The sequence below is a fragment of the Peromyscus maniculatus genome, chromosome 6, assembly GCF_049852395.1.
Source record: "Peromyscus maniculatus bairdii isolate BWxNUB_F1_BW_parent chromosome 6, HU_Pman_BW_mat_3.1, whole genome shotgun sequence".
NCBI classification, from domain to species: domain Eukaryota; kingdom Metazoa; phylum Chordata; class Mammalia; order Rodentia; family Cricetidae; genus Peromyscus; species Peromyscus maniculatus.
Genome location: NC_134857.1, coordinates 101848959 through 101874893, shown reverse-complemented (window position 1 = coordinate 101874893; position 25935 = coordinate 101848959). Strand labels below are relative to the sequence as shown.

Sequence of the window (25935 nt, the reverse complement as noted above, 5' to 3'; positions counted from 1 at the left end):
GAGGATGTCTCGGTGCGGGGCGCGTCGCCCCCCTCAGGCCACCAGAGCCCGGATACCTCAGACATTCGGCTCTGGGTCTGTGGGGAGCGAAATGCAACCCAAAGCCCGTGGCCCCGAGGCCCCGCGCAGATAAACACGCACAAGCACGCACACAGACGTCGCCGCGGCCCGCACTCGCCGCCGCAGGTCCCGGCGTCGGGGAAGAGCCCGGGAGCTCCCCCCCGCCCCGTCCCCGAGGGATCGCTGCCTTCGCCCGGCAGCCCCGGGTGCGGCCGCTCGCCCTCGCCGCTCGCAGGGGCGACGGAAGTGTCCGGCGTCACCCACCGGCCCGGAGCAACGGCGCAACGGCCGGTCCGGGCCTGCAGCCTCCGCGGCCCGGGCGGGGCGGGAGCGGCCGCCGGACACAGCTGGTAGGCGGGGGCGCGGGGCCGGCAGGGACCCGGGAGGGACGGGCGCGACCGGCGTGCAGCGGCGAGCTCCCGCTGCGCTCTCCCGACCCGCGGCCCGCAGTCGCCCTTCGGCAGCGGCGGCGAGCTCCCGGGAGGGTGGGCGCCCGCCGGCCTCGCCGTTACGGCTGGAGGGGGGTCTCCGGCTCGGCGGCCGGGCTCCGGCGACGACCGAGACTGCGGTGGGCCGGGCGCGGGGCCGTTGCCTCTGGCTTAATACGGCAGATACGCGGAAACTCCAACAGGTGGCTCCGTGGCGCAATGGATAGCGCATTGGACTTCTAGAGGTTGAAGGCATTCAAAGGTTCCGGGTTCGAGTCCCGGCGGAGTCGGAGTGTTTTTAAAACCTTCGGGGACTGGCTTTTGACTTCTACCCTTTTTTATTCCTTTGGTCCGTGGTCGAAACAGCTTCCGCGCCCGGCCCAGCCACCGGACCCCTCCCCGCTGCCTGCTGCGGTCGCCACGCTCAGCTGCAGCTTCCGCGGCTTCTGCCCGGAGAAGAGTTAGGTAAAGGGGGCTGCAAGGAAGCGGGCCGGCCTCTCGGTGTGGGCCTGGGAGAGCGTGGGGCGGGCCTGGGTCTCGCGTGACGTCCCACGCCTGGAGCTCGACCTTGGCCGCCAGCAGGGCGGAGGGAGCGCGCTGCTCAGGCTAGCCCAAGGTGTAAGTACACACCCCTGCCCCTGACCCTCCCCCAGATCTCGAGTGGATCTTGTGAAAAAAAAAATACAGACCTCAGTCGTCACCTCAGGATGCCATTTCGGTGGATCTGGGAAGATCCTGCATTTCTGGGGCCGACTGCTTTCTTCTGCACGGTTTTAGTGCAGAGTTGGAGTGGGCACACACTGCCTGCCCGCTGGGAACAGGGGTTACTTAGTCCAGTCCCCTTGCGACAGGTCTAACTTCGCCCAAGACAAATCAGCGTCGGAGCGAAGGGAGTTTAAAAACATGTATTACCGACAGAACTCCTAATTCACGCAAAACAGAAACAATTCAAAATCGTCGGCAAAGGTCCGGGAAAGAGTACACATCCTTGTTATTCCTGTATCCGAGACTTGAAATTCTCTCCAGAGCCAGTAGTAACAATAACGGCTGCTTGGGCAGGGCGGTGGTGGCGCACACCTTTAGTCCCAGCACTCGGGAGGCAGGGGCAGGAGGATCTCTGTGAGTTTGAGGCCAGCCTGGGCTACCTCCAGGGTAGGCTCCAAAGCTACACAGAGAAACCCTGTCTCGAAAAAACCAAATAATAGTAATAATAACAATAGTAATGGTTACTTGAAAATGTTTTCCGGGTTTTCTTGTTCTTTTGTTTTTAATGCAGAAGTTAGCCCTTTCTGTACCTTTGCGCCATCTGGAATATCTTTTATAATGGAAGTTCTGCCCCCGACTTGCTGGTGATGAGCCCATTGTCTCTTCCATTTTAATTTGAAATGCCCACCTTCGTGATGGTCTAAATTCCTGTATATGTGGTAACTATTATCTTAAGGTGTGTTACTTTTATGTTGAACTCTGTGAAGCTGTGTTACTGTGTAAAACACCCGATGGTCTAATAAAGAACTGCCCAATAAAGAACTAGCAAGGCAGGAGAAAGGATAGGCGGGGCTGGCAGGCAGAGAGGATATACAGGAGGAGAAATCTGGGGAGAGGGGTGGGAGAGCTAAGATCTAGCAGCCAGAGGAGGACGACGACTCCAGGGGCCAGCCACCCAGCTACACAGCAAGCCAGGGTTTACAGAAGTTAGAGAAAAGGAAAAGCCCAGAGGTAAAAGGAAGTCGGGGTAATTTTAAGTTAAGGAAAGCTGGCTAGAAACTAAGCCAAGCTAAGGCCGAGCATTCATAAGTAATAATAAGCCTCCATGTGTGATTTATTTGGGGGCTGGGTGGCGAGCCCCCCCCCCCCAAAGAGTAAAAAAACCACCAACATGTATACACTTTGGTTTCTGGATTTTCTAGTTTGCTGCATTGGTCTGAAATTTTTATGTGCTATTTTGCAGTCTAGTAAGGTGAGGTGTTTGTTATTTTTAAAAGATTTCCCCTTCATAATCATGAATTATTCATTAATATAATTATAAAGTAGCGTGGCCAAGGCTGCACATGCTGTGATTTATGAATTATAAACAGTTTCCACGTATTTGATAACATGTGAACTGTGGGGAAACAGGCATACTCACACATTGCTGGGGAGACTAAAATGAGTAGTCTCCAGTTGGGACGTTAGCAATCTTTTTGTTTCTGTGACAAAATAAGATACATTTATTTTGAGTCAAGGATTTTGAAAAGGAACTACCAACTTGTCCAAGGAAAACAAAAGACAAATTCTGGTCCCTTAACTTTGTGTTCGTTACAGGTACGCTCCCAACAGATTCTTCATAAAACACTGGTTAAGCTACAAGGCCAGAATGTTTACAGGGTTCCTTATGACCTCACCAGTTGAGAACTAGTGGGGATCGAGGAGGTTACACCTGAGGAAAAGCTGTTACTAAGGGAAAATCTTTATCCCCAAGACTTCTTCAGTAAGTCTCCAGATCACTTTGCCTGTCACTGCATTTACTCCAGGTTGACTAACTTTGGGAGTCACACAGCTGAGCAATATATATTAACCACCTGCCAGCTTATGAGAAGTAACACCTCTGACGTGGGTACTCTGACATGGTCACAGTTGCCTGGGTTACTTTGCAGAAACTTGAACTTTTGCTAAGACAGATTCTTCACTGGAGGCTACACATACCTGATGGATAACCACAGTAAATACCTGATGGATAACCACGGTAAAAGGCTTGGCATCTGTCTTCCTACAGTGTCCATTTTGCTGTCTTAATTCCTGGGTCAGCTCTCTATATAGATAAATGTTCATCATTTGAAGAAAATGTTTTATCCAAGACTAGTATAACTTGACCTGTTGCCTATCGGAGCTGGTATTTCTTCACCCCACCCTTGTGCTTTCTAGGCAGCTTATGTACCTACAGTCTCTATAAACCATGAGAGCAGAATGTTTTATGAGAAACTCAGCAGTTTCTGAGCAAAGCTGACTGCTCATTAGCCCACAAAATAAAAGGTGTGTGTGTGTGTGTGTGTGTGTGTGTGTGTGTGTGTGTGTGTGTGTGTGTACGTACGTACGTACAAGAAGCATGTCTTTGGAAACCATGTTGGAGCTAATAGGCAGTGACCAAACCATAGTCTATCCCAGAAGAATCAGAAGCCCGCTGTGTCATCTTGTTAAGTGAGCAGCCCAGTCACCTCTTCAGTCCGCGTTAGCCTCCCTTTATTCTTACCTGGAAATGTCAATAAATGGAGCCTTGCCGTGCCTGTCTATGTTCACACTACATGCTTGTTGGAGCCTGGCTTGGAAGTACACATTTAGAATCTGAACTACTCTGAAGGCCGAGGCAAGAGCATCACAAGGATCAAGATCTGCCTGTAGAAAGACGCTGTCTCAAAAAGTCTGGGAGGGCTGAGGATATGGCCCAGAGCACGCACACTTCCCAGAAATGCAAAAGCAAATATTATGACTTGGTCTCATTATATTGTTCCCAAGCCATAAATCCTGCTATCTAATCTCAGTTTTCGTCCATGGTTACTTGGCTTGGAGGCTTCAGTGTCTGTTTGAGACAGAACATCATGACCGGAACATGTGTGAAACAAAGACTGTCACATCAGCAGAAGGAAGGCGGGGTGGGTAACAGAAGCAAGATGTTCCCAAGGACCTGCTCTCAACATGGCCCTAAGTTTCCACCCTCTCCTAATAGCCCATCAAAGGATTCATTCATAGATGGATCAAAGCCCTCATGATTAATCTCTTTTCTAAAGCTCCACATTTATTTAGACATCTCATGTAGCCGAGGACAACCTTAATTGCTAGGATTACAGCCACTAGCTCATGTGATGTTAGGGTTCAAATCCAGGTCTCTGTGCATGCCAAGCAAGCCCTGTACCAGCTGAGCTTCATTCCCAGTCTGCACTTGACCTCTATATGCAGGCCTCAGTGCTACGTGGGCCCTTCGGAAGCCCACCTGTTAAATTACTAATCTCTAGGAGCCCACCTGATGAGCACCTGTAGGAGCTCCTATTACTAAGAACTGGAGAGGCTGCTGGGTGTGGTGGCGCACTTTGACCCCAGCTCTAGGAAGGCAGTCTGGTGGTGTGGAATCTTTTTGTACACCGTGAAGATGTGCCACTCGGATTGGTTTATTACAAAGCTGAATGGCCAATAGCTAGGCAGGATTTCCAGGCACAGAGGATGCTGGGAAGAAGACGGGAGGAGACGTGGAAGTAGGAAAGCAGAATGGATAGTATGTAGATGAGGTAAACAAGTCTGGAGCAGCACATAGATGAATAGAAATGGGTTAATTTAAGTTATAAGACTAGCTAAAAACAAGCCTAAACTATTGGCCAAGCTTTCATAATTAATAAGTCTCCGTATCATGATTTGGAAGCTGGCTAGCGGAACAGAAAAAGACTCACTACAGGCTGGTGGTTCTCCGAGCTTGGGCCAGCCTAATCTATCTAGTGAGTTCCAGAACAGTAATGCAACCATTACTATCCAAAACAAACAAACAAAGCCCCAAACTTTGAGGGTCCACCCAGGACCATATTCCAAATGTTTCATACCCCATTGTTGAGTGTGGACTAAAAAGCCCTGGGGAAACGCTGAATAGTTGTTAGCTGAGGAGCAGTATGATGTATCATTCCTCTGCTGCAGTGTAGACCATGGACTGAGGCTGTTGAAGACATGAAAGTAAGAAAATATTGAGAGCTGGAATGCGGGAAGCGGTTGAAGAGAAAGCTGAGGATATAAACTAGAGCTGTTTCCCAGGACAAACAGCTAGGCCTTGAACTGAGGGATACAGGAGAGAGCAGAAGCAGCCAGCTAGAGTGCCAGAGATCTGCTGTTTCCACTTAGGCCAGTGGATAAATGCTGACATAATTGAGACAGAAAATAAAATGCAGGAATGAGTGCCGGAGAGTGAGTTCAGATATGCATGTGTTGACTTTGAGGTCTCTGGGACATCCTGCGGATGCACTGTTGGTGCTTAGACATGCTACACCAGGCACAGAACAGGTTCCCTGTGACTGTTTACAGAATGGAAGAGCATGGCAAGGGGAAGTCGAAGGTGTGAAGCGAAGGAAAAGCTAACACCAAGCAGACAGACACAGGCTTTGGATGACCTTAACTGATCTACTTCTTCATGCCCAGTTGTAGTAGTCTGGCTCTGTTAGCCATTAAGCCTAATAATTGTTGAATTAAATTTTTCATGCTCACTAAACCAAGACAGTTTCATCCATTATTCAAACGCCGATGGCCCCTGATGAGTCTGACTCAGAACTGACTCCAACGGAGAGAAAGCAACTTGGATTGAGCAGAAACTACTTTTCCTGGGCTGGTGATGATTCTTGTCATGCTGGGCAGAGGAGATAATCAAGGTGTTAGATTGTGCAACTGTAGACATACATGTTCTGAGCATTTCAGGGAAACTAGGTGAGGCTATATTTGGTACATTAGGTGAAATGCATCTTCAGTTTACACTTCTTTCAACTGAAACTCTGTGAACCCTATCTTAGGTTGAAGTACAAAAGTATTTGTAGTAAGGATGACAGAGACCGAAGTTCAAGGCAGATGAGCTGGGTCAGTAGGTAAAGCCTGCAGCCAAGGCCGAAGGTCTGAATTTGATCCCCGGGACTCACATGGTGAAAGGAGACTCTTACAGTTGTCCTCTGACCACCATGCAAGTACATGCATGTGCCCATGTACATCCACAAATATAAATGTAATGAACAGAAGTTCCTAACTTTGTAACAGGACCCCGGATGTAACACATCTGACACCATGATGGAAGTACTATCAGGCCTTAAAATCCAGCTTGTAGGTAGGCAGCAACACCTACCAAAACGAGAACCAAGACCTAATCCATCAAAGTCCATCAATCTGGGAAAGTCTCTAATGTACAAACCTTGCTTTTTGGCTTCTGAAGTTCCGAATCTGACCAACTGAGGTGTGTCAACCCAGGATGTGGTTTTTATGCTTAAAAGCCCACTCTGAGAAAGGCTCAGGATGGCACTGGGGTCCCAAACACCCAGTGTAGTTACCAACCTGGTAATAAGGACTTTCTATGGCTTGAACCCATGTCTGATAGGTCTTCTCTGGTAGACACTCCACAATACCTTCTTATAATTACAATACTTTTTAGCTATTCTTTATATTTTGGAAGATAATTGGTTTTTTGGGGGGACAGCATTGCATATAAAACAAATTCATTAGGTAGTTGAAGTGATTTTCAATGCCTGACCCCCCTGCCTCCACTTCCAAGGTGCTGGGATTTCAGGCTTGTACCATTACTCTGCTTTGAAAGATTTAAAATAAAACTTGCTCATACTCAATTAAGAATGACTGTTAATAGGTGACTTCAGATTATTTTTAGGTAATTTCAGTTTACTTGATGGAAGTAATTATTTTGTTAAACATTCCCTATGTTATACAAATGAAGTGGAAAATAAAGGAACAAGATTCCTGATAATCAATTTGGAGGAAGGGATTATTTTGGCTTTGTTTTATAGGTTGTCATCTGTGGTCACTTTGGGCCCGTGGCAAGGCAGTCCATAGCTGGAAGGAAATGTGTAGAAGTAAAGCTGGCCATCTCACAACTGCAAATAGAAAGTAAACAACCAGGGGTCCCATCTTCTTACGAGGACTTGTCCCCACATATAACTTCAGTAGGCCCCACCTCCTACAGCGCCCCCCCCCCCCCACGTCCCAAAGTACCATAGGCCTTTGAGGTATATTTAAGACAAACTACAAATTGCTTATAAAAATGTTTTTAAAAAGTTAAAATAAGCCAATGGAGACAAAGCAAAGAACACCTATCAATGGAAATGTAACTATGAGTAAATACTAAAAAATACTTGTCTGTTTTGAAGCAAAGAATAATTCAGCCCATTCTAGCATTCACAGGACAGAAAATACAGCAGTAGGCTGCCCCTGGAGCCTTGGTCAAGAAGCGTTTACTAAGAGTCTCCTGGAAGATGTGTAAAGAAACTCTTAACCCTTCTTACTGCTCCCACATGGAATCCTTCTGTCACACAGAGGTAACATTTATTACTGAAATGTTTTTGTTTTGTTTTTAATAAAAGGAATCATAGATGATAGTTTGCTTGTGACCCCAAGGTCAAATATAAGACTTTATAATTACTGAAATAGGGGTCCAATAATATAAAGGAGCTACATCCAACAAGCCTTCATAGGAGTGATCAACACTTCTTGGGTACCAGAAAGCAGTTTAGCTTGGGTGCCTGCCTGAGCCACTGGAGGAGGTAACTGGGTCATCTGACCTACAAACCAAGTGAAAATCCTGTTTCATCCTGTTTTGCTTAGAACTAACCTGAGTAGAAGAAATCATTCCTCCAGTTCCAGTTGCTAAGAGAAAAACTCCAGCCCACTTGCATCTTGCACTTTTATCCCAAATTTCCCAGAGACTTCTGCATGGTTCCAGGCATATTTGAGCCTCATTGAGTTGTTTCTACAAGTAGTTCATGTGAACACTTTTCCCTTACCTCCCCACACACTGTAGTGTGTACGTTGGAAGAAACAGGCAAACATAAGCTGTGTCTACATCCTCCACACACACCACAGTAGTTTTTATATTTCGACATTTTTGATCACTTCAAAAAGTTCTTTGAACATACTACCTATTTATGTTCTAATTATATTTTCTTTAAATAACCGAATAATACCAAAAACGGGACAAACATACTAAAATAGTTGATACTCATTTTCCCTTAACAGTCTAAAACCAGACATATCATCTATACACACAACCTATTTTTATTACAAGGGACACGATTGATTTTGTCAGCTTTATTAGCAAACAGAAATCACTAAATATATATTATTTATATAAATTATGTGATGACTTCAGCAAATAAAGAAGATCTATAAAATGCTGTGGTTTGCTTTGTGGATTTTAATTGCGAAATTTCTTCTTTTTCCGGAACTTCTTTCCTGCTGCATTTGCTGCTTTCTCAGCCATGATTTCCGAATACTTCCTTCGGTTAAATCTGAAGAGAAAAACAAACCTTTATGTTCTGATCTAAAGCACGATGTATCAGGTATATGAGGTATCAGCAGTTAATAGAGTTTGAGGGAGGAGCTAAATCTCCAAATGCTCTGTGCTGAGCTGTCTTGTATATCACATTGCTACCAAATGTCAGGAGGCTGAGGACAGCAGTGGACAAGGCAGCAATCAATAGTCTCTGTCCTCAGAGTTTGTAATTCATTTTATTTAGGTTTTGAGATGGTGTCTTGCAATGGCTGGCCATGAACTTCCTATGTATCCCAGGCTGACCTCGAACTCACAACCTGCCTTTCTCAGCTTCCTATGCATCGGATTTACATATGTGTACTGAATTCCTCAGCCAGAGTTTGTGTTTAAAGACCAGTATCCATTACCAGGTGACATTAGATCTGGGTATAAATGTGGGATAAAAATTCAGAAAGGACAAAGTAAAACAGCTTCTACTTAATAAAAACAGTATTATTGACATCTCTTAGAAGCTCAGAGCCAGGTGTACGGGCACACTTGGGAGGCAAAGGCAGGTGATCTCTGATCCACAACAGAGCTACATAGTGAGAGACCCTGTCTTAAAAAACCAACCCCTTAGAAAACAAAGAGCAATGATTTTCAGGTCTGCTCTCCAGATAAGAGATGTTATGTAAAAAGTATTTCCAAAGGAACACAGGCATCATCCCTTCTCACCCTCATTCTGAGGGTTCGTGAGCAGTTTAAAGGCTACATGACGTAGGGCTTGGCAGAAATAGATGAGGATCTAACTGTATGCCAAATACTAAATTATTTGTTTTGTTATTCTCATAAAAACAGTAACCACATTGTAATGTGAAAACCTATAAACTTTGTGTATTTAAAGAAAAGCATACACATTATACGGTGGCGCACGCCTTTAATCCCAGCACTCGGGAGGTAGAGGCAGGCAGATCTCTGTGAGTTCGAGGCCAGCCTGGGCTACAGAGTGAGTTCCAGGAGAGGCGCAAAGCTACACAGAGAAACATTGTCCTAAAAAAAAATCAAAAAATAAATAAATAAATGAATAAATAAAATGTAAATTACCTCCTGAACTCAGAATCAGCCAGCAGCTCTTCCACAATAGTCTTTTTCCTTTGTTTCTTGGGAATTCTTGAATGGTAGAAGTCAGCTGGATTATCAACAATGGTTCCAACCTAAGAAAAATTGATTGAAATAAGTGATGCAGTACCGGGATGTTAAGTTACTCCACATTTCAGTATAGGTCTAAAGGGTTTTTGCAGAAAGGAACAGAAAGCACAAGCTTACATTACACATGGATTAAAGTTATGCCATTTTTAAAAGGCAAAAATAAACCACCTAGTAGCCAGTTCACTGGTGCTACCAACGACATTTCCCCATTGGAGTGTACAGTGGGTCCAAACTTGACATTCCTAAGGGTTAAACAGTAAGTTCATGATGAATAGCACAAAACACTATAAACTGTGCTTTCTAATCCAATGTCGCACATTTAAATTCTACATGTCTATTTGATTTTAGATTATAAATACTGCCGGCCTAGAAGCTGTTCAGTAAAGGTTCTACATTGATTCATTCAGCTGGCGTTTACAGGATGGTTACTATGTGCCAGGCACTGTGCTTAGGTGATGGGGAAACAAGGACTGAACGTCCAGTCCACACCGGGAAGGAGCCACAACCTTCATTCAGGCAGAGCCAGGCCGACACTGAACACTACAGTGCAGATGGTGCCCACGGAAGAGAACACTATATATACACGGCTCTGAAGACCTCGTGAGCAGGCTTATTAAAGGAGGCAAGCACGACAGACGGCATTTTAGCTTGGCTCTCTGTAGTGAACGGTCACCAAGCAAACAAGGGAGAGAGAAGTCCGAGCAGTCGAGACTGGCGCCTGCTCTCAGAAGGCCGAGTAGCTGAGTGTGGTGACGGTCAAGAGGGCTCAATAACAAAGGGGTGGCAAGGAGTGTGGGTGCAGATCATGAAGGTCAAAGGACGTGATATAGACCACCCCAAAAGTCACCAGAATGACTCCAGCTTCTCAGAAGTATAACATGAAGACAAATATGGAAGTAAATACAGAAGACCACACTCGCTACAATGAGGCTGAGGGGAGAAATCTGGAAACCAAGCGAGCAGAAAAGGGTTGAGAAGAGTGGAAACAGGATCAATGTGCTCGCTCACTGGGAGACACTGAAAAGCAACTTTTGAATGTCTTCCACCATCTGCCCAGGGATGCTTTGAAAAGAGAAAAGGAACGGACAAGTCATTTCCTATCTCTACAGCCTGCATCAACTTTGCTCTTCGGTTAGTACCAGCCACACATTCAGATACAAAGATTCAGGAGTTTGACAGAACTACCCTTGATCCCAGCTACCATTTCTACCCCGGCCCCTCTGCACTGAGGACACATCATAACATGATGGCTGGCTGAGTTGCGCTCTAGTCATCATAAAGCCTAAGCAGACACTGCACAGGCTGGGTATGCACATGTAAACTCTCTCTTATTTTGCCACGCTAGTCTCCACATCACCTAACCAGCATTCTGTCTGTATACCTGGAAGTACTTAGGGAAACCATCTCTGTCATTTTTCTTGTAAAACCTCTTTGGGTCCATGCTTGCTCTCATCTTCAATGCTTTGAGGTCATTTTTCAGTTCGTCTGTCAGTTCTGGAGCTTTCATGCCAAACCAACCATTACCAGCTGTTTTTTGTCGCTCTTTCTGAAATACAAGTTTTAAAAATAAACATTAAAAAAAAAAGATTTCTTTTACTTATATGTACGTGCACATCCATGTGTATGCAGGTGCCCGTGGAGGTGAGGCGAGTGAGGAGTTCCTGAGCTGGAGTCTCAGGAAGTTAGGAGATGCCTCCCTCATGTGGATGCTGGGACCAAACTTGTCCTCTGTAAGAGTAGCAAGTGTTCTTGACCACCAAGGCCTCTCTCAAGCCCCCAAAATAAACATTCTAACTCCTCTTTATGAGAGCGTGGAGACTCATTTTCCCCAAAGTTAGACACGCTGCCCACTGTGCTATAAAGGTGCCTCCTGTAAAATTATAAAAGAGAAAACTGTGAATTACTTGGTTATGGTAGTACGTAGCTGTGACCTCAATACTTTTACAAGAGATTAAGGCTGGATGACTGCGAATTCAAGACGCCAACCTGGGCTACCCATTCAGACTTGGGAAAGGGAGCATTTACAAGGGCTGGGGATGTAACTCAGTTGATAAGAGGTCTCACCCAGCATACGTGAAGCCCTGGGGTTCACTTCAACACTGCATAAACTGAGTATGGCAATGCACACCTGTAACCCCAGAATTTGGGAATTGGTGGCCAGAGGATAAGAAGTCCAAGGTCATCCTCTGCTTAGCCAACCCAGGATATGAGACACTGTCTCAAAAAAAAGCAAAACCCCAGCTTTACAGAAAGCATTTATTTCTAGGATCCTTATAAAAAGAATTAAGTCCAAAACAAAAACACCCAAAACATTTCTTTGGCATAGCATCATCAGTTTCATAAATGATGGCTTCCTGGTGATAATTTCAGGGAAAGGAACACACATACACAGCTTCCATTTTTTGTCTAAAAGAGCCCATACAGGAGATAATGTATAGAAGCATTTTATTTTAGGAGCTGGTATATAAGCATTATTTTTTTAAGGGTCTGAGAAACTAACTCTCAACAAAATAAAACAAAGTTACTATTCTTTTGAAAACTCTACCAAGCACTTTGTTTCATTCATCCAAAATGGTTTTGTGCCTGCCATGTGCCAGTGTGCTGGATTATTAGCACCTTTTATAACTGCTTGTAAGTTCAAGTAGTAAAATAAGTTTGTTTACACTGCTAAATTGTTTCCCTTCCCTCAACTGCCAGACTAAGTAGATCAGAGTTTTAAGTTGGTTGTATTAACTCTGTGCAATAGAGTGCTAGCCTTCAGGAATGTATTTAAAATCCAAATGATATGGACGGCGAACCTGTATGCTGGCTGTCACTGTTTAAGGTGTATTTTCAAAAGCTGTATTTATGGGGCAGAAGCAATAACTCAGTAACAGGGTACATGCTTACAACATGCACAAGACCCCAGGGTTCACTTCCAAGCACCAAAACAAACAAAACCAGAAACTGTATTTGTGTGCAAAGATGTGAAAAGTCACACTAGACATGCGGATGGAACCATATTCGATGGCCCTTAGTGTCTCAGAACTCTGGTCCTGTCTACAGTGGATGAAGACACAGAGCTTAACTGTACAATCTCATTATCACATCCCTGAAGTCCAAAGGCAAAGCACACGTGAGCAATCTAAACAGTAACTTCCTACTTACCCTGCGCTGTTTCTGAACTTGATGCTTCGATTCACTATATGGAGGGACAGAATAATTTTTTTCAAAATCAGGTGTAATGACAGCTTTCTGCAGAAGCTAGAAAATACAAAATTATTATTTTTTAAATCTTTCTTCCCCATTTAAACTTAGGCTTTTAAATTTTGTGTAGGCAAATCCATTAATCTATTCCTGAATGTTTTTTTGCACTTTAAAGAGGTACGTGCTGCCAAACCTCCTGGCCTTGTTTTTGATCCCTGGAGCCCCCAGGGTGGGGACATGCAGCTACTGCAGGTTGTCCTCTCATCTTCCCAGAAACACCACAGCACAAACATGCCCACACATATACACACACAAAACAAATGCTTTCAAAATTAGAGCAAGAAAACAGGACCCCTGGGTCTTTAAGTGGTGGATGCAAATAATAATAATAATAATAATAATAATAATAATAATAATAATAATAACAATGCTGATCTTGAGTTAATTTATTTCAAGTATCATCTCTTACAGATAAAACTCCATTCATAAAAACAAAACAAAACCAAACAACTAATCCAACAAGACGGCAAAAGAGCACAACAGACCAATGCAGTTTTGCCGCAGGGAAAGGAGTCATTTTCTAAGAACTAAAGAGGAGGGGGCAGTTTATGAGCTTACCTCGGTTTTCTTTTTCTCCTTGATCTGTGTTAGGGTTTTCTTGTGAGGCTGCAGTTTGTCTACATTGAAATTAATATACAAACCGCCCAACTGCTTGATACTTAGTCCAGGGTCTATGCTGCTGCTTGTCAACTTCAGACTGAAAGAGAAAAGGTCACTTAAAGATCAAGTAAGAAAAAATGGAAACAAGGTTACATGTTAAAATCACACATGGAAACAGAGCATCTTATCTGTACAGTGCAGTTCCTAAAACACTGAATAAACATGTGTATCTCATACATCCACTTAGAATAAAGTCTAGGATGAATAATGAATCAACACTATTGAAGACATCCAAAAGATTTCCAAGATTTTCTAGGAGGACTAAGCAAATAACATGCCCACATATTTCATAAAGAACTTGAAGAAAAGGCATTCAGTTGAATCTCACACACTGTAGGACACAGTTCAGAAAGACACAGTTATCTCTACACCAGGGAGAAAGAGCAGCTCTGAACTTAACAGGCTACCAACTCTACAATTCTTTCCTAGGCAGACCAGGTATGGTGCAGGACTATAATCCCAGCCATCAGGGCTGAGGCAGGATTTTGTGTTCCAGTCTAATGTAGGCTACAGAGAGATCTGTGTAAAAGAAACAAGAGTTGTTGCTGGGTGAATTAATGGCAGTGTTTCTAAATATACCTCAGGGGGCAATGAGCACCAACCCTACAGAAGCAGAAAAGACGGCATACTCTAGACCACCAACCCAGTCTCTTCCACATCTGGCCCCGGCTCCTATCATATTTTTATAGTGAGAATGTTTACTTTACAAAACCAAGAGTCCTTTTTATAAGCAAATACTCTCAGACTGAAAGTCAGTTTCTTCTCTGATCATTCTCATAAACCATGTAGTGTAGTTCAAAGTACAATGAGCCTCCACTGGAAAGTGGAGTCTATTACAGTGCCTTGGTAGTGGTTCTTATCTTTGAATGTACATTGGAATTAATGTGGGAAGGAGTGTGGGTTTTTTTTTTTTTTAAACAAAACAAAAAACAATTAACAAGCAAACAATAAAAGCATTAGCCAGTCATGGTGATGCACACCCTCAGGCCCCTCAGAAGCTATCACCAGGACTCTTGGTGGCCCACCAAGGACTAGATGTTAAGACCCTACTGCTAGCTGAATGGTGGTGGTGGTGTATACCTTTTATCTCAGTACCAGGGAGGCAAAGGCAGAGGCAGATGGATCTCTGTGAGTTCAAGGCCAGCCTGGTCTATAGAGTGAGTTCCAGGACAGCCAGGACTACACAGAAAAACCCTGTCTTGAAAATCCCAAAGACCCTACTGCTGAAGATATCACAGGCTTCGGTTACAGGACATAGAAAGCAACCCAAAATTGAGCTGGAAGCATCTTTCCTGTTGGCTAACCTTTATAGTGCTGGAAAGTAACTAAACAGGCTGGGGAGAAAAGTTATCAATGGTCTCACCTGTAGAGGCCCAGAGGCTTCCTAGTGAGAACTTACTCAGGGTCCAAGAATCTGAGCTTACTTTACCCAGCAGGGCTGCATAAGGGGATGCTTTGACCATGGGCGTGGTTACCAGGTGTTTGGAAGGGTCTACACTTGGCTGTGTGGTGTGCTTTGATCTAGCAAGGGGGAGGTCTTTTGCCCTGCCCCTTGGCATTGTTATAAAAAGCCCTCCTTCAGAAGCAGAATGGTCATTGGATTTTGATCCAGGTCCTCCCGAAGTTATCCTGTGTTGCTTTTCTCCTCTTCACTATCTTTCTATCTAGAAGTTTCCTATCCCTCTCTCCTCCTCACAGAACTCCTTTGAAAAGGTGGGAGCCGGCCTCCCACACTTGCTCAGTGTGGACCTCCATGTTATCCTGACTCGCCAGAGGAGCTATGTCTGCCTTTCTGGTGCACTGTGAGAGGTAACCAACCACTTCCAAGTGGATCTGAGGCCCACTTACAGGAATACATACCTGGCACAGTAAACCTCATCAGAAGTCTGTGGTTGGTCACAGGCCCTAGTAGAGAAGCTACTACTTTATTTTGCTAGACACGCTGAATTCATTAAAAATACCTTCTCAATATTTAGGTCCATGCCCAGGTATGGTAAGACGCTTTTTTTTTTTTTTTTTTTTTTTTTTTTTTTTTGCAGTGGGTAGCAGTTACCACCAAGACTCAGAGCTGGTCAAAAGTGCTGAGAGTAAGTGTCTCAAGATGCTCGGTTTAAGTGGGACATCTGTGTCACCCCTTCCAAAGTTCAGGGAACACTGCAGGAGAGGGGCGGAGAACATGTACAAGTGGGAGGAAGGGGCAGAGAGCAGCAGTATGGAATGCTGTTCTGGGTAGGACATGGGAGTCGCACCTGGGAACTCACAGAAGCTGTTGATGGACTGCACATGACTGGACCAGTCGGCACTTTGTACGGAGGGTCCAGGAGCTCATGAGGCCCCACCTTGCCCTGAGGACCTACAGGCAGTTAATGATTACTGGGGGGGAAGAGACATTGTCTTCAATGGTGTAGCACTAGTGAGCTTCCCATGAGCCTCTAAATAACCCCTCACCCATAAGCAATTAAACTCACTGGTCACCTATGTCCCCCAAAGACATGAAAGCAGAACGAGAACTAGCTGGGAAAAGGGCCATCAGTGGGAATGAAAGGTGGATGAGAGGAGGAGGAGGAGGGGTAACTGCACCTCAGAATCCACTATATACACACGGAGAAGCATCATAATGAAGCATCTATACCACATACTAATAAAAACTAGTTTGGGGGCTGAGGTGCAGCTCAGTGGCAAAGGATAGGCTTCTCAGGCTGAGGCCACAGACTGAGCCCTCAGCACGCCCTCTCCTATTTAAAGGCAGTACTCACAGCTTAGACTTTGTGTTGTTCAGTAAGTCTTCCTCGTCACTAGACTCGCCTTTCTTTTCATCACTGTCTGATGCTTCTTCACTGTCTTCCTCTTCTTCCTCCTCTTCTTCCTCAACAGCAACTTCGCTCGGGGCCTTGTCTTCCAGGTAAAAATTTTTATCAGCACTCAATCCAGGAGTCCTATCAATTACAAACAGTGCACTACCACAGGCCGACTCTTCCGAGTCTCCACTTGACGACTCCTTCTGGCCACCGTTTTCAACAGGACACACAGTGTCCTTTTCAATCTCGCTGTTTTCAGACTGTTGGCTTTCATCACTGCTAAGAAACAGTAAAACAGAACTATCTATATCCTGAGACACGCCGAGTTCAGACTTGGATAGCCTGGTATCACATTCAGGACCCACATCACTTAGGCTGTTGTTTTCCCCGACACCAACACTTGTGGGCTCTTCATTACTATCACCGTGATCACTGAACTGTGTCAAGTCACCCGTCTTTAGGCTGTCTGCTCCCTCTTCATTCAGTCTTTCTATTTTCACAACTGCAAACTTGTTCTCTAATGACTTTATTATGGCCTCACTGTGTGGACTTGAAGGCTGTGACATGGCTTTATTATTCGGGGTGCTTGAATGATTCTGAGAAGCCGACTGCTGAAGGTGAGGGTCTTGAACTTCAGAAAGATTCAACTGGGAATCTCTCCCATCAATTTTTTTTCCGTCTATTATTTTGGTGTCCTCTTCATCTAGGCTCTTACAGTTCTCCCTCCTGATTTCTGTAAGAGATGCAACACTGGCTTGGTTTCCTTCTTGTCTATGCAAATGTTGGTGGTTCTGTGTTGTTAGTTTTTTTTCTGAGTTTCTGTGGATGGAATCATCGAGGTCATTATTAGAGAAATCCAGCCTATTTACCTGAGAAAGTGGTCTTGCTGGTAACTGAGAGGTCCGTCTAACATCCAAGTCTTCCGAATTCACAGATGTATCCATGATTTGCTTTTTATTTCCTGGTATAACCTTAGTATCTTTCTTCTCAGCCTGGGCCTGTAATTTCTTCTGCATACCCCTGGCTAGTCTCCTGGCTGTAACCCCAAGGGAGGAAATGCCTGAGCATGAGGACTCAGCATCAGATATGGCTTCTGCCTGTGATTCTTGGCTTGACTCTCTCTCAGATTTACCCTTCTTTCTTCTGCTGCTTCTTTCTGTGGAAGGTACAATCATGGAAACCCCCGAAGCATGAGACTCTGCATCAGAAACAACTCCTTCATCGAGAGATTCGTGTTGAGGGGTGATTTTCTGCCTTTTCCTAACACTGGACTTTGGGGTGGGTGCAATTACAACCTTCCTCTTCCTAGTTACTCTTACAATGGGCTCCTGGACCTCCAACACAGAAGAAACCCCTGAAGCATGGGACTCTGCCTCAGAGGCCTCTGCATCGGTGGCCGGTTCAGCTATCTCTGCTGGAGGGCCTGCATTTCTACTTTTCCTCTTTCTGGAGAGGACTGAACTTTGTTTCTCAGCTGTCTGTGGCTCAGCAGTACTTCTGTCATCCGATCCTGATTCTTTCTTGCTTTCTAGATGTGTCCCAATTCCTTGAGAGGCAGAACTCTGCAAACCAAAAACAAACACAGTATCATTTAGATAGGGCCCGGGACAAGAGAAAGCAAATGCGGTAAGATCTCAAACAGCAAAACTGAATAAGGTACCAAACAAAGCCAAACTCATGATGAAGTAATTTTTTTCAGAAAGCAGAACTGAAAAGAGAATTTTCTCCATTTAGAGGAAAAAAAAAAAATCCAAATCATTTATAGAAGCCCAGGGGGGCGGGGGAGTTAAGTACTAACTGAACAGATATAGCGTATATACATTTATGAGTGTATAAGGGAATCCGCTGCTTGCCTGGTTTTTACATACAGCAAAGGGCTGCTCAACATCCTTGACCACACAAGCTAAAGAGCATGGCGGCAGGAGACAGTCAGAAGCTCTGAGAGACACACTGCCGCCCTTAATACGCCAGAGGAGTTGCTGCTGGGCCACCGCCGGCCTCCCCACGTGAAAACAGTGCCCCTCCCATGCCCGAAACGAGGCTCGGGAGTGGTGGCTGCAATCTCCCCTGGTCCAGAAAGCTTAAAAGGACTGCACACGGCAACCAACCTACACTCCGGGAAGTGCCTAAAAGACGCCGGGGCCAACCAGGTTCGGGCCGACTGGGCGCAGCACTACGCGCGCCAGGCTCGGGTCCTCCTCGCCCTCCTCCGCCCCGCCGAGCCTCCTCGCTCCCCTCCGCTCCGCCGAGCCTCCTCGCTCCCCTCCGCCCCGCCGAGCCTCCTCGCTCCCCTCCGCCCCGCCGAGCCTCCTCGCTCCTCTCCGCCCGGCCGAGCCTCCTCCGACCCGCCGAGCCTCCTCGCTCCCCTCCGACCCGCCGAGCCTCCTCGCCCTCCTCCGCCCCGCCGAGCCTCCTCGCCCTCCTCCGCCCCGCCGAGCCTCCTCGCCCTCCTCCGCCCCGCCGAGCCTCCTCGCCCTCCTCCGCCCCGCCGAGCGGCTCTGCCTAGCGGCGAGGAGACTCGGGGAGCCTGGGATCGCTCACCTTCTGCTGGGAGCTTTCCGACGCGGCCCGGAGTGCGGTCCGGGACAGCCCGGACCTTGTGACCACCATTTCCCCGACGCTGTCCTCGCAAGCAGCGCGGCTTCCTCTGTCCCGTCGCTCCGGAAGTGCGTCAGACAAGGGCCTCGCTTCTGAGTCCCCGCGGAAACCGAGGCTCGGGAGAACCGTTCCTGCCCCGGCTCCGGGGCAGTTCTAGCCGGGGGTCGCCGCCGCGGGGAGAGCGGTCAACCGGAAGGGGACGGCCCGCCCGCCTCTTGTTCCGAGCGTCGCCCGCGGTGCTGCCCGCGGCCGTAGAGGCCTTCCTCCCCATTTTACACAGAGTGGGGAGTTGCGTTATTTACCCTGCTTTCCGTCCGTCTTCTTTGCAGTAATTGTAACACCTTTGACCCGAGTCTTGACTGAAGCCAAAGGGGGACTTGACTTCTTTTAGAAAGCACCAGTTAAGTTAAAGATAAATGAGATTTCGAGGTTTGTTTAGACACAAGGATGTACGTTAAGTGCCCGGGACCTCGGAGAATAATTAGAAAGCTCGGGATTTAACTAAGATGTCTCCGGATTTAAAATAAGCTTTAACATTAAAAAGAAAGAAAAGGGAAGAAATTGTGGAGGTGTTAGCATTCAGGCATTTACACCGGCCTGCTCCCTGGGACCTAGCAGGCTGCGTCATCAGTAGCAGCCAAAACATGACCCTGTGGCGCTGCCGCCACTAAGTAGAGCACTCGCCCTAGGCGCATGCGCTATAACCTTCTAAAAGGCAAGCTTCTAGGCCAGCTTGGCCTAGAGAGATCCAGAACAGGTACTAAAACTACACAGAGAAACTGTCTCAAAAAACCAAAAAAAAAAAAAAAAAAAAAAAGCAAGCTCTTTCCGCCTCCCCCAGAGGCCTCCTCTGCACCCCCCCAATAAACCTCCCGCGGTGAGCTCTGTTGCATGGTGTGACTTTGTGGTGTCCCTTGGCTCGAGCTCGCCAAGGGCCCCTCCCACCCCTAAACTATTACAAGAGGGATAAAACTTTTTATTTTTTGCAACGAAGGCAGAGACTGGCCCACATCAAAAGGGTTTCGGGGTTTTTGTTTTGTTTTAAGGCCTATGTAGCCCTGACTGTCCTGAAACTCACACTATGTAGACCAGGCTCATCTCGAACTCAAAGATCCACTTGCCCCTGCCTCTCAAGTGCTGGGATCAAAGGCATGCACCTTCACACCTGGTTGAGGTGTTCAGTTTTGTTTTACAGATGAAAGATGGAACTAGATTATGTTGAGAGGCTACAAAAGGGACTATAGGGGCTGGAGAGATGGCTCAGAGGTTAAGAACACTGACTACTCTTCCAGAGGTCCTGAGTTCAATTCCCAGCAACCACATGGTGGCTCACAACCATCTGTAATGAGATCTGGCGCCCTCTTCTGGCTGGCAGTCATATATGCTGTGTATACATAATAAATCTTTTAAAAAAAAAAGGGACTGAGGAAGGGGTAAAGGAATTAATGTTGGGAGTAAGAAAAGCTGTGCCTCATCGAATCTATTTTCCTTCACTTTTTAAACACAAAATATTTTTTCTTAAAAACACGTATTCCAGGCGGCGTTGGTACATGCCTTTAATCCCAGCACTTGGGAGGCAGAGCCAGGCAGGTCTTGGTGAGTTCGAGGCCAGCCTGGACTACCAAGTGAGTCCCAGGAAAGGCGCAAAGCTACACAGAGAAACCCTGTCTCGAAAAACCAAAAAAAAAAACAAAACAAAACAAAAACCTTTTGGTAACACGTATTCCAGTGGGTACACTGCTTCTGAGTTAAGTAGCTCCTCTTCGTTTGCCTTAGAGGCAGGTATGCATAGTGACCAAGTATTTTTGTTTGTTTTTTCAAGACAGGGCTTCTCTGTGTAACAGCCCTGGTTATCCCAGAACTCACTCTGTAGACCAGGTTGGCTTCAAACTCACAGAGATCACCTGTCTGTCTCCTCAGTGCCAGGATTAAAGGCGTATGCCACCACTGCCCAGCCACGACCAAGTTTTGATTGTTAGAAGTTGTCTTAAAAACATGACTCATGCTTAGTAAAGTGGTTGGTTTGTTTTCTCCTGGAGAATTGTGTCTGGTTTTCAAGCAGCCATTGTGTGCCCTGAGGATGCAACCTGTGCTTTTAGGAGTCTCGTAAAAGTGAAGGACAAGAACATGTGTTTCTGCTAACGGTAGAACTTGAGTCCATCTCCTGTCTTCACATTCTTTAAGACAGGCAAGGCTTCGTGGAAACACTGACAACAATAGTGAAGGCTGTTACTTTTCAGTTTAGGTGCAAAAGGTTCCATCTTGTTCTCTCAGATATCTGGTCAAAGCCCACTGCTGGATGTGAGCTGCTCTATGGGGAAGACTAGGAGGGAAGTTTCTGGCTGAAATAGCCAGTGAGAAATTGAGATCTTCAGTCTGATCAACTGCCTTAGAGTGGAATAATGTCATGCCAAATGTACACTTGATTTTATAAGAAATGCCAAAGCCAGGTGTGGTAGTTCATGGCTTGCAACCTCAGCACTTGCAGTGCCTAGGCAGGAGGACCCAGGCCAGTCTGAATGACCTAACAAGATTGTGTCTCAAGAACAAAGACAAAAAAATAAATGCCTGGGTATTTTCTATAGCGACAGTTTCAGTCTCACCAACATCTGAGAGTTACATCTGCATCACATTCTCACCAGCACTTGCTGTAGTCAGTCTTTACATTCTGTGTCATTAGTGACATGTCACTACAGTTTAATCTGCACTTCCTGATGATAATGGTGAACATCTTTAAACAGCTGCAGGGCCTGGGGTTCAATCTCCAGCACGATTAAGAAATAAAAAGACTGAGTGTGAACTACATGTTCAGACAAACAGAACCACCAGGTTACTGCATGTCCTAGTCAGCTGTCTGTTGCTGTGAAAATTTCTGGTTAAACAGCTTCAGAGATTTGGGCTCCCAGTTCAGAGGCTGCAGCCCACGTCACTTCACTCTGTCCCTTTGGGCTGATGGCAAGACAAAATAGGTGGAGTATGTGACAGCAAAGCTGTTCACCACAGGGTGGCTGAGATGCATGGAGGAGGGGCAGGGCCCTCCTCCCTCTTCAAGAATTCCAGTGACCGAACTTCCACGAGGCTCCACTTCCTAAAGTTTCTACCACATCCCTACAGCACCATCAGCCAGAGACCAGGCCTCTAATACACGGCCCTTTGCGGGGATTGAAGATCCAAACCATAACACTACTCCAAAGATGTTGGTGAAAATTACTAAGGATATAAGAAAAACAAGTGAATTTAATGAGCACAGTACAACCATAAGGACTGAGTAAAGAAAGGGAAGACAGTTGACTCAAAGTAATAATTATTTTAAGATATGAACCATCTTAAAATGATGGAAAGTGGACATACCAAATCCATATATGAAAAACATGCTAACGAAACACATCCTGTTCTAATTTTCTGACAATGGATATACAATCATATCCTATTGAGGGGGGAGGGTGACAAGCTTTAGTCTCTTTTATACAATGTAACTTTTCCAGCCATACCTCAACCCAACAAGCCTTCTGTGGGACTGTGTTCATGTGCTTGTGTGCCCATACAGATGCATGCACAGACCAGAGGTCTACTTCACTGGGTATCTTTCTCTGGAACATTCCATCTTATTTTTTTAAGATCTAAGTGAAGCAGAGCTTGCTGAGTGGTGGAGCTGTCTGCTTCCTAGTGCTGGAATACCACTCCACCACCATGCCTGGCTTTTTATGTGGATGCTGGGGATCCGAACTCACACCCTCGTGCTTGTCTATGAGGTATCCCTGGGGCCAGTCATCTCCCCAGCCCCAGAATAAGACTTTGAAGATGCCTTCATTGTACTGACATGTTTACATATAAATTGCTCATTTGATAAAATATTTACAAATCAGGCAGAGAAGGATCTCTACCCACAATGCTCAGCACACTTTGTTCCCACTGGACCATAAAAGTTAATTGCATAGGCACTTTCTTCCACATCCTCCAACCTTTTCCCCATTTCTGCCACCAACCAAGATAGCTCTTTATTGCTCTTCATGACCTCATCTCCTCCCTTTGAATATACTGTATGCTCTTTAAAGATAAGGATGTTGATCTGTGTCCATTTGTAGCATTTTGCATAACACACAGCACACGTCTCTGCTGAGTGAATGAATAGCTTTATGGGTTAGATATTTTTCAAGTAACTCACAATTTATTTTCAAATCATATTGTTGAATTCAAATGATTCAAAATCAATGTGATGCTGTAAGATGTTCCCATTTTTCAAACAACTCAAATAAACATACAACTCACATTTTAAGTAATATAAGCAAAATAAAAAATGTCTTTAACAATGCCTTATATTTTGCTTAAGTACACTACTACAGACACATAATAGTTCATTATTTCCATTTTCTGTTTCCCCCAATCTGAAACTATAAAATATTGTTACATATTTTTGAAAAATCAAACTCGGACATATTCCTTCATCAGTTTTATGATGAAGAGAGAGGTAATTAACTCTGGAACATTGGAAATTAGTGTTGGAAAAATGAGTTTAGAATCAAAAGCTGGTGTGTTTGAGTATAAGAACACAGATAGCACAAGTGATTTAAATTCCTCGAAAAACTTCACAGTTCTCTAGCCATACATTTGGCAGGAGGAGGAACTGCCAGCCAGTGTACACCAGTGCCTGGTTGCTTACATTTCAAAGATCAAAGTACTTGGCGGGTAGCCTAGGAGGAAACACTCAGATAAAGACATATAATTACGATGAGCCTTACACCTTTTGTCCCTGAAAAACAAGATCCTAATTTTGGTTACTGCTTAGCCACAATATAGAAAATCTGAACTATTCATGCAAAATAGACAAAATAGCTTTATGATTTTCATAGAAAACCTGAACTGCCTGTGCAATACAGAGTGACTTCAGTTGTGTTTTACCTTTATATATTCTTAAATAATTTATTTTCAAATCATACTGTTTAAATTCAGATAGTTAAAATTAATGTGATGCTTTAGGTCCGAGATGTTCCCACCACTGGCACAAACAAATGAAAGCATATGGTTCACACACATGTCCAGATGACCATTTTTCAGAACTGAAACTCTATTAGGTATTTATGACTCATGTTCTATCACGAGTCATCCTTAAATGGATACTGTATTAGTGTTCTGGCATCAATATGGTTTTCAGGGGCAGGGCATGGCGGCACACGCCTTTAGTCCCAGCACTCGGGAGAGGCATAGGCAGGCAAATCTCTGAGTTTGAGGCCAACCTGGCCTATATAGCAAGCTCCAGCACTACAGAGACTGTAGTGGGTAGCCATTCCAGCTTGGATCTGGAAGTTCCAACCCCCATTGAGACTCTGGCAACTGTCACGCCTACGAGGCGGGGCGAGGGGAGGTGCTGGAGACCCTAGAGCTGGATGGGCCAGCGCTCTCTCTGGGCGCTCTGTGCCTGGACCCTGGACGGTGGAGACTGACTGTGCAGAGCTCCAGAGAACACCGCTGGATTGCGATACACCTTCCCCAGACCCCCGCAACCTATCCATTCCTTCATTTGTAAGTCATCCACTAAATAAATCTTCCTTTTAACTATGTGGGGTGGCCTTTATAATTTCCCTAATAAGAGACCCTGTCTCCAAAAAAAGAAAAAAAAAAAGTCTTTAGAATATACAGCATATGAATCTATCTTATTAGAGACCTTGGTCCTTCTGGTGTATATAGTCTCTTGGATGGAAATTCAAGGTAAACTCATGGAATAAATCCCAAGTAACAGAATGCTGCTGAGTAAGGCACCTATTGATTTTGGAAACGTAAAAAGCTAAAAACCTTTTTTAAAATGTTTACTTGGAAAGAAATTATACACAAAGTATTTCTACCTTGGGTCACTGAATTAAAATATATCTGTCACACACATACACTACTGATAACTTAGCTTTTCATTTTAAGCAGTTACTTGGGTAGTATTTTTGAAAGATCTGTGTGTATGTACCATGTGTATGACTGGTGCCTCCAAGTTAGAAGAGGACATTGGATCCCCTGGAACTGAGTTACAGATGGTTGGGCACCACCATGTTGGTGCCGGGCCCTGAATCTGGATCCTCTGCAAGAGCAGCTAATGCTCTTGGCCACTAAGCCATCTTTTCAGCCCCCAAAAGACTCATTTTAAAAGGGTATCCAATAACTTAAGGATTTGGAGTAAAAGAATATTTTAACTGGACAAAGATGTGTTACATTATGCTGAAGAATATTACTTTAACTGTGTAGAGGTATGTTACTTTTGTTTATGTTGCCATTTGTTTAATGATGTAAAGATGTGTTGCATCTCTTTCACCTTGCCTGCCTAAGGCACCTGATGGTCTAATAAAGAACTGAACGGCCAATAGCTAGGCAGGAGAAAGGATAGGTGGGGCTGGCAGAGAGAGAAACTAAATAGAAGGAATCTAGGCTTGAGAGGAAGAATGGGGGGCAGAGCAGGGGTCAGAAGCCAGGCAGCCGCCAGCCAGCCATGGAGAAGCAGTGAAAGTAGGACAGACAGAAGGAAGGAAGGTGAGGAGCCCCGAGGCGAAGGGTGGATAAAAAGAGACAGAAACGTGCCTAAGCTAGGCCAAGCATTCAAAACTAGTAAGTCTCTGTGTCATGATTTGGGAGCTGGTAGGTGGTCCCAAAGAAAAAGCCTGGTACAAAAGAACAACAGAATCACTTAAAAATTCCATACATGAAATTTTTCTTTTCTGTGCATGATCCCTTCACAAACTGACTCCATAACTGTCCTTCCTCCCCAGTGAGAGTGGAAGATGATCACAAGCTCTAGCTGAGATCTGGATACATAAGCAAAGAAAGGTTTGGTTTTTGTTTTCTCACATTGTCAAAGTAACCCTTCAAAAAACCAGGTTTTAAAAAACCATAAAGGTGATACCAAAGTTTCCCTCAGAGTAGCTTGGCCAGCTCATTGCACAGATTTAAAATATAACATATATTTAAAGATTTATGCAATATGAAAATGTAT

The 25935-nt window shown here is 45.1% G+C and overlaps 1 protein-coding gene and 1 non-coding gene across 2 annotated transcripts; one reads left to right on the top strand and one right to left on the bottom strand.

The window, feature by feature from the left end:
* The first annotated feature begins 693 nt into the window (after positions 1-693).
* Positions 694-778, top strand: Trnar-ucu (transfer RNA arginine (anticodon UCU)). The gene is given in 2 exon segments: positions 694-730; positions 743-778. It is a non-coding gene; the product is annotated as a tRNA-Arg (tRNA).
* A 7498-nt stretch (positions 779-8276) lies between these two features.
* Positions 8277-19589, bottom strand: Dnttip2 (deoxynucleotidyltransferase terminal interacting protein 2). Its single transcript, XM_006991868.4, has 7 exons — positions 18909-19589; positions 16326-17929; positions 13468-13606; positions 12811-12906; positions 11045-11209; positions 9559-9668; positions 8277-8491 (listed from the first exon to the last, which is right to left on the bottom strand). Exons 1-7 carry the CDS (start codon positions 18975-18977, stop codon positions 8398-8400), a joined length of 2277 nt encoding a protein of 758 aa, XP_006991930.3. The 5' UTR covers positions 18978-19589; the 3' UTR covers positions 8277-8397.
* Positions 19590-25935: the final 6346 nt, after the last annotated feature.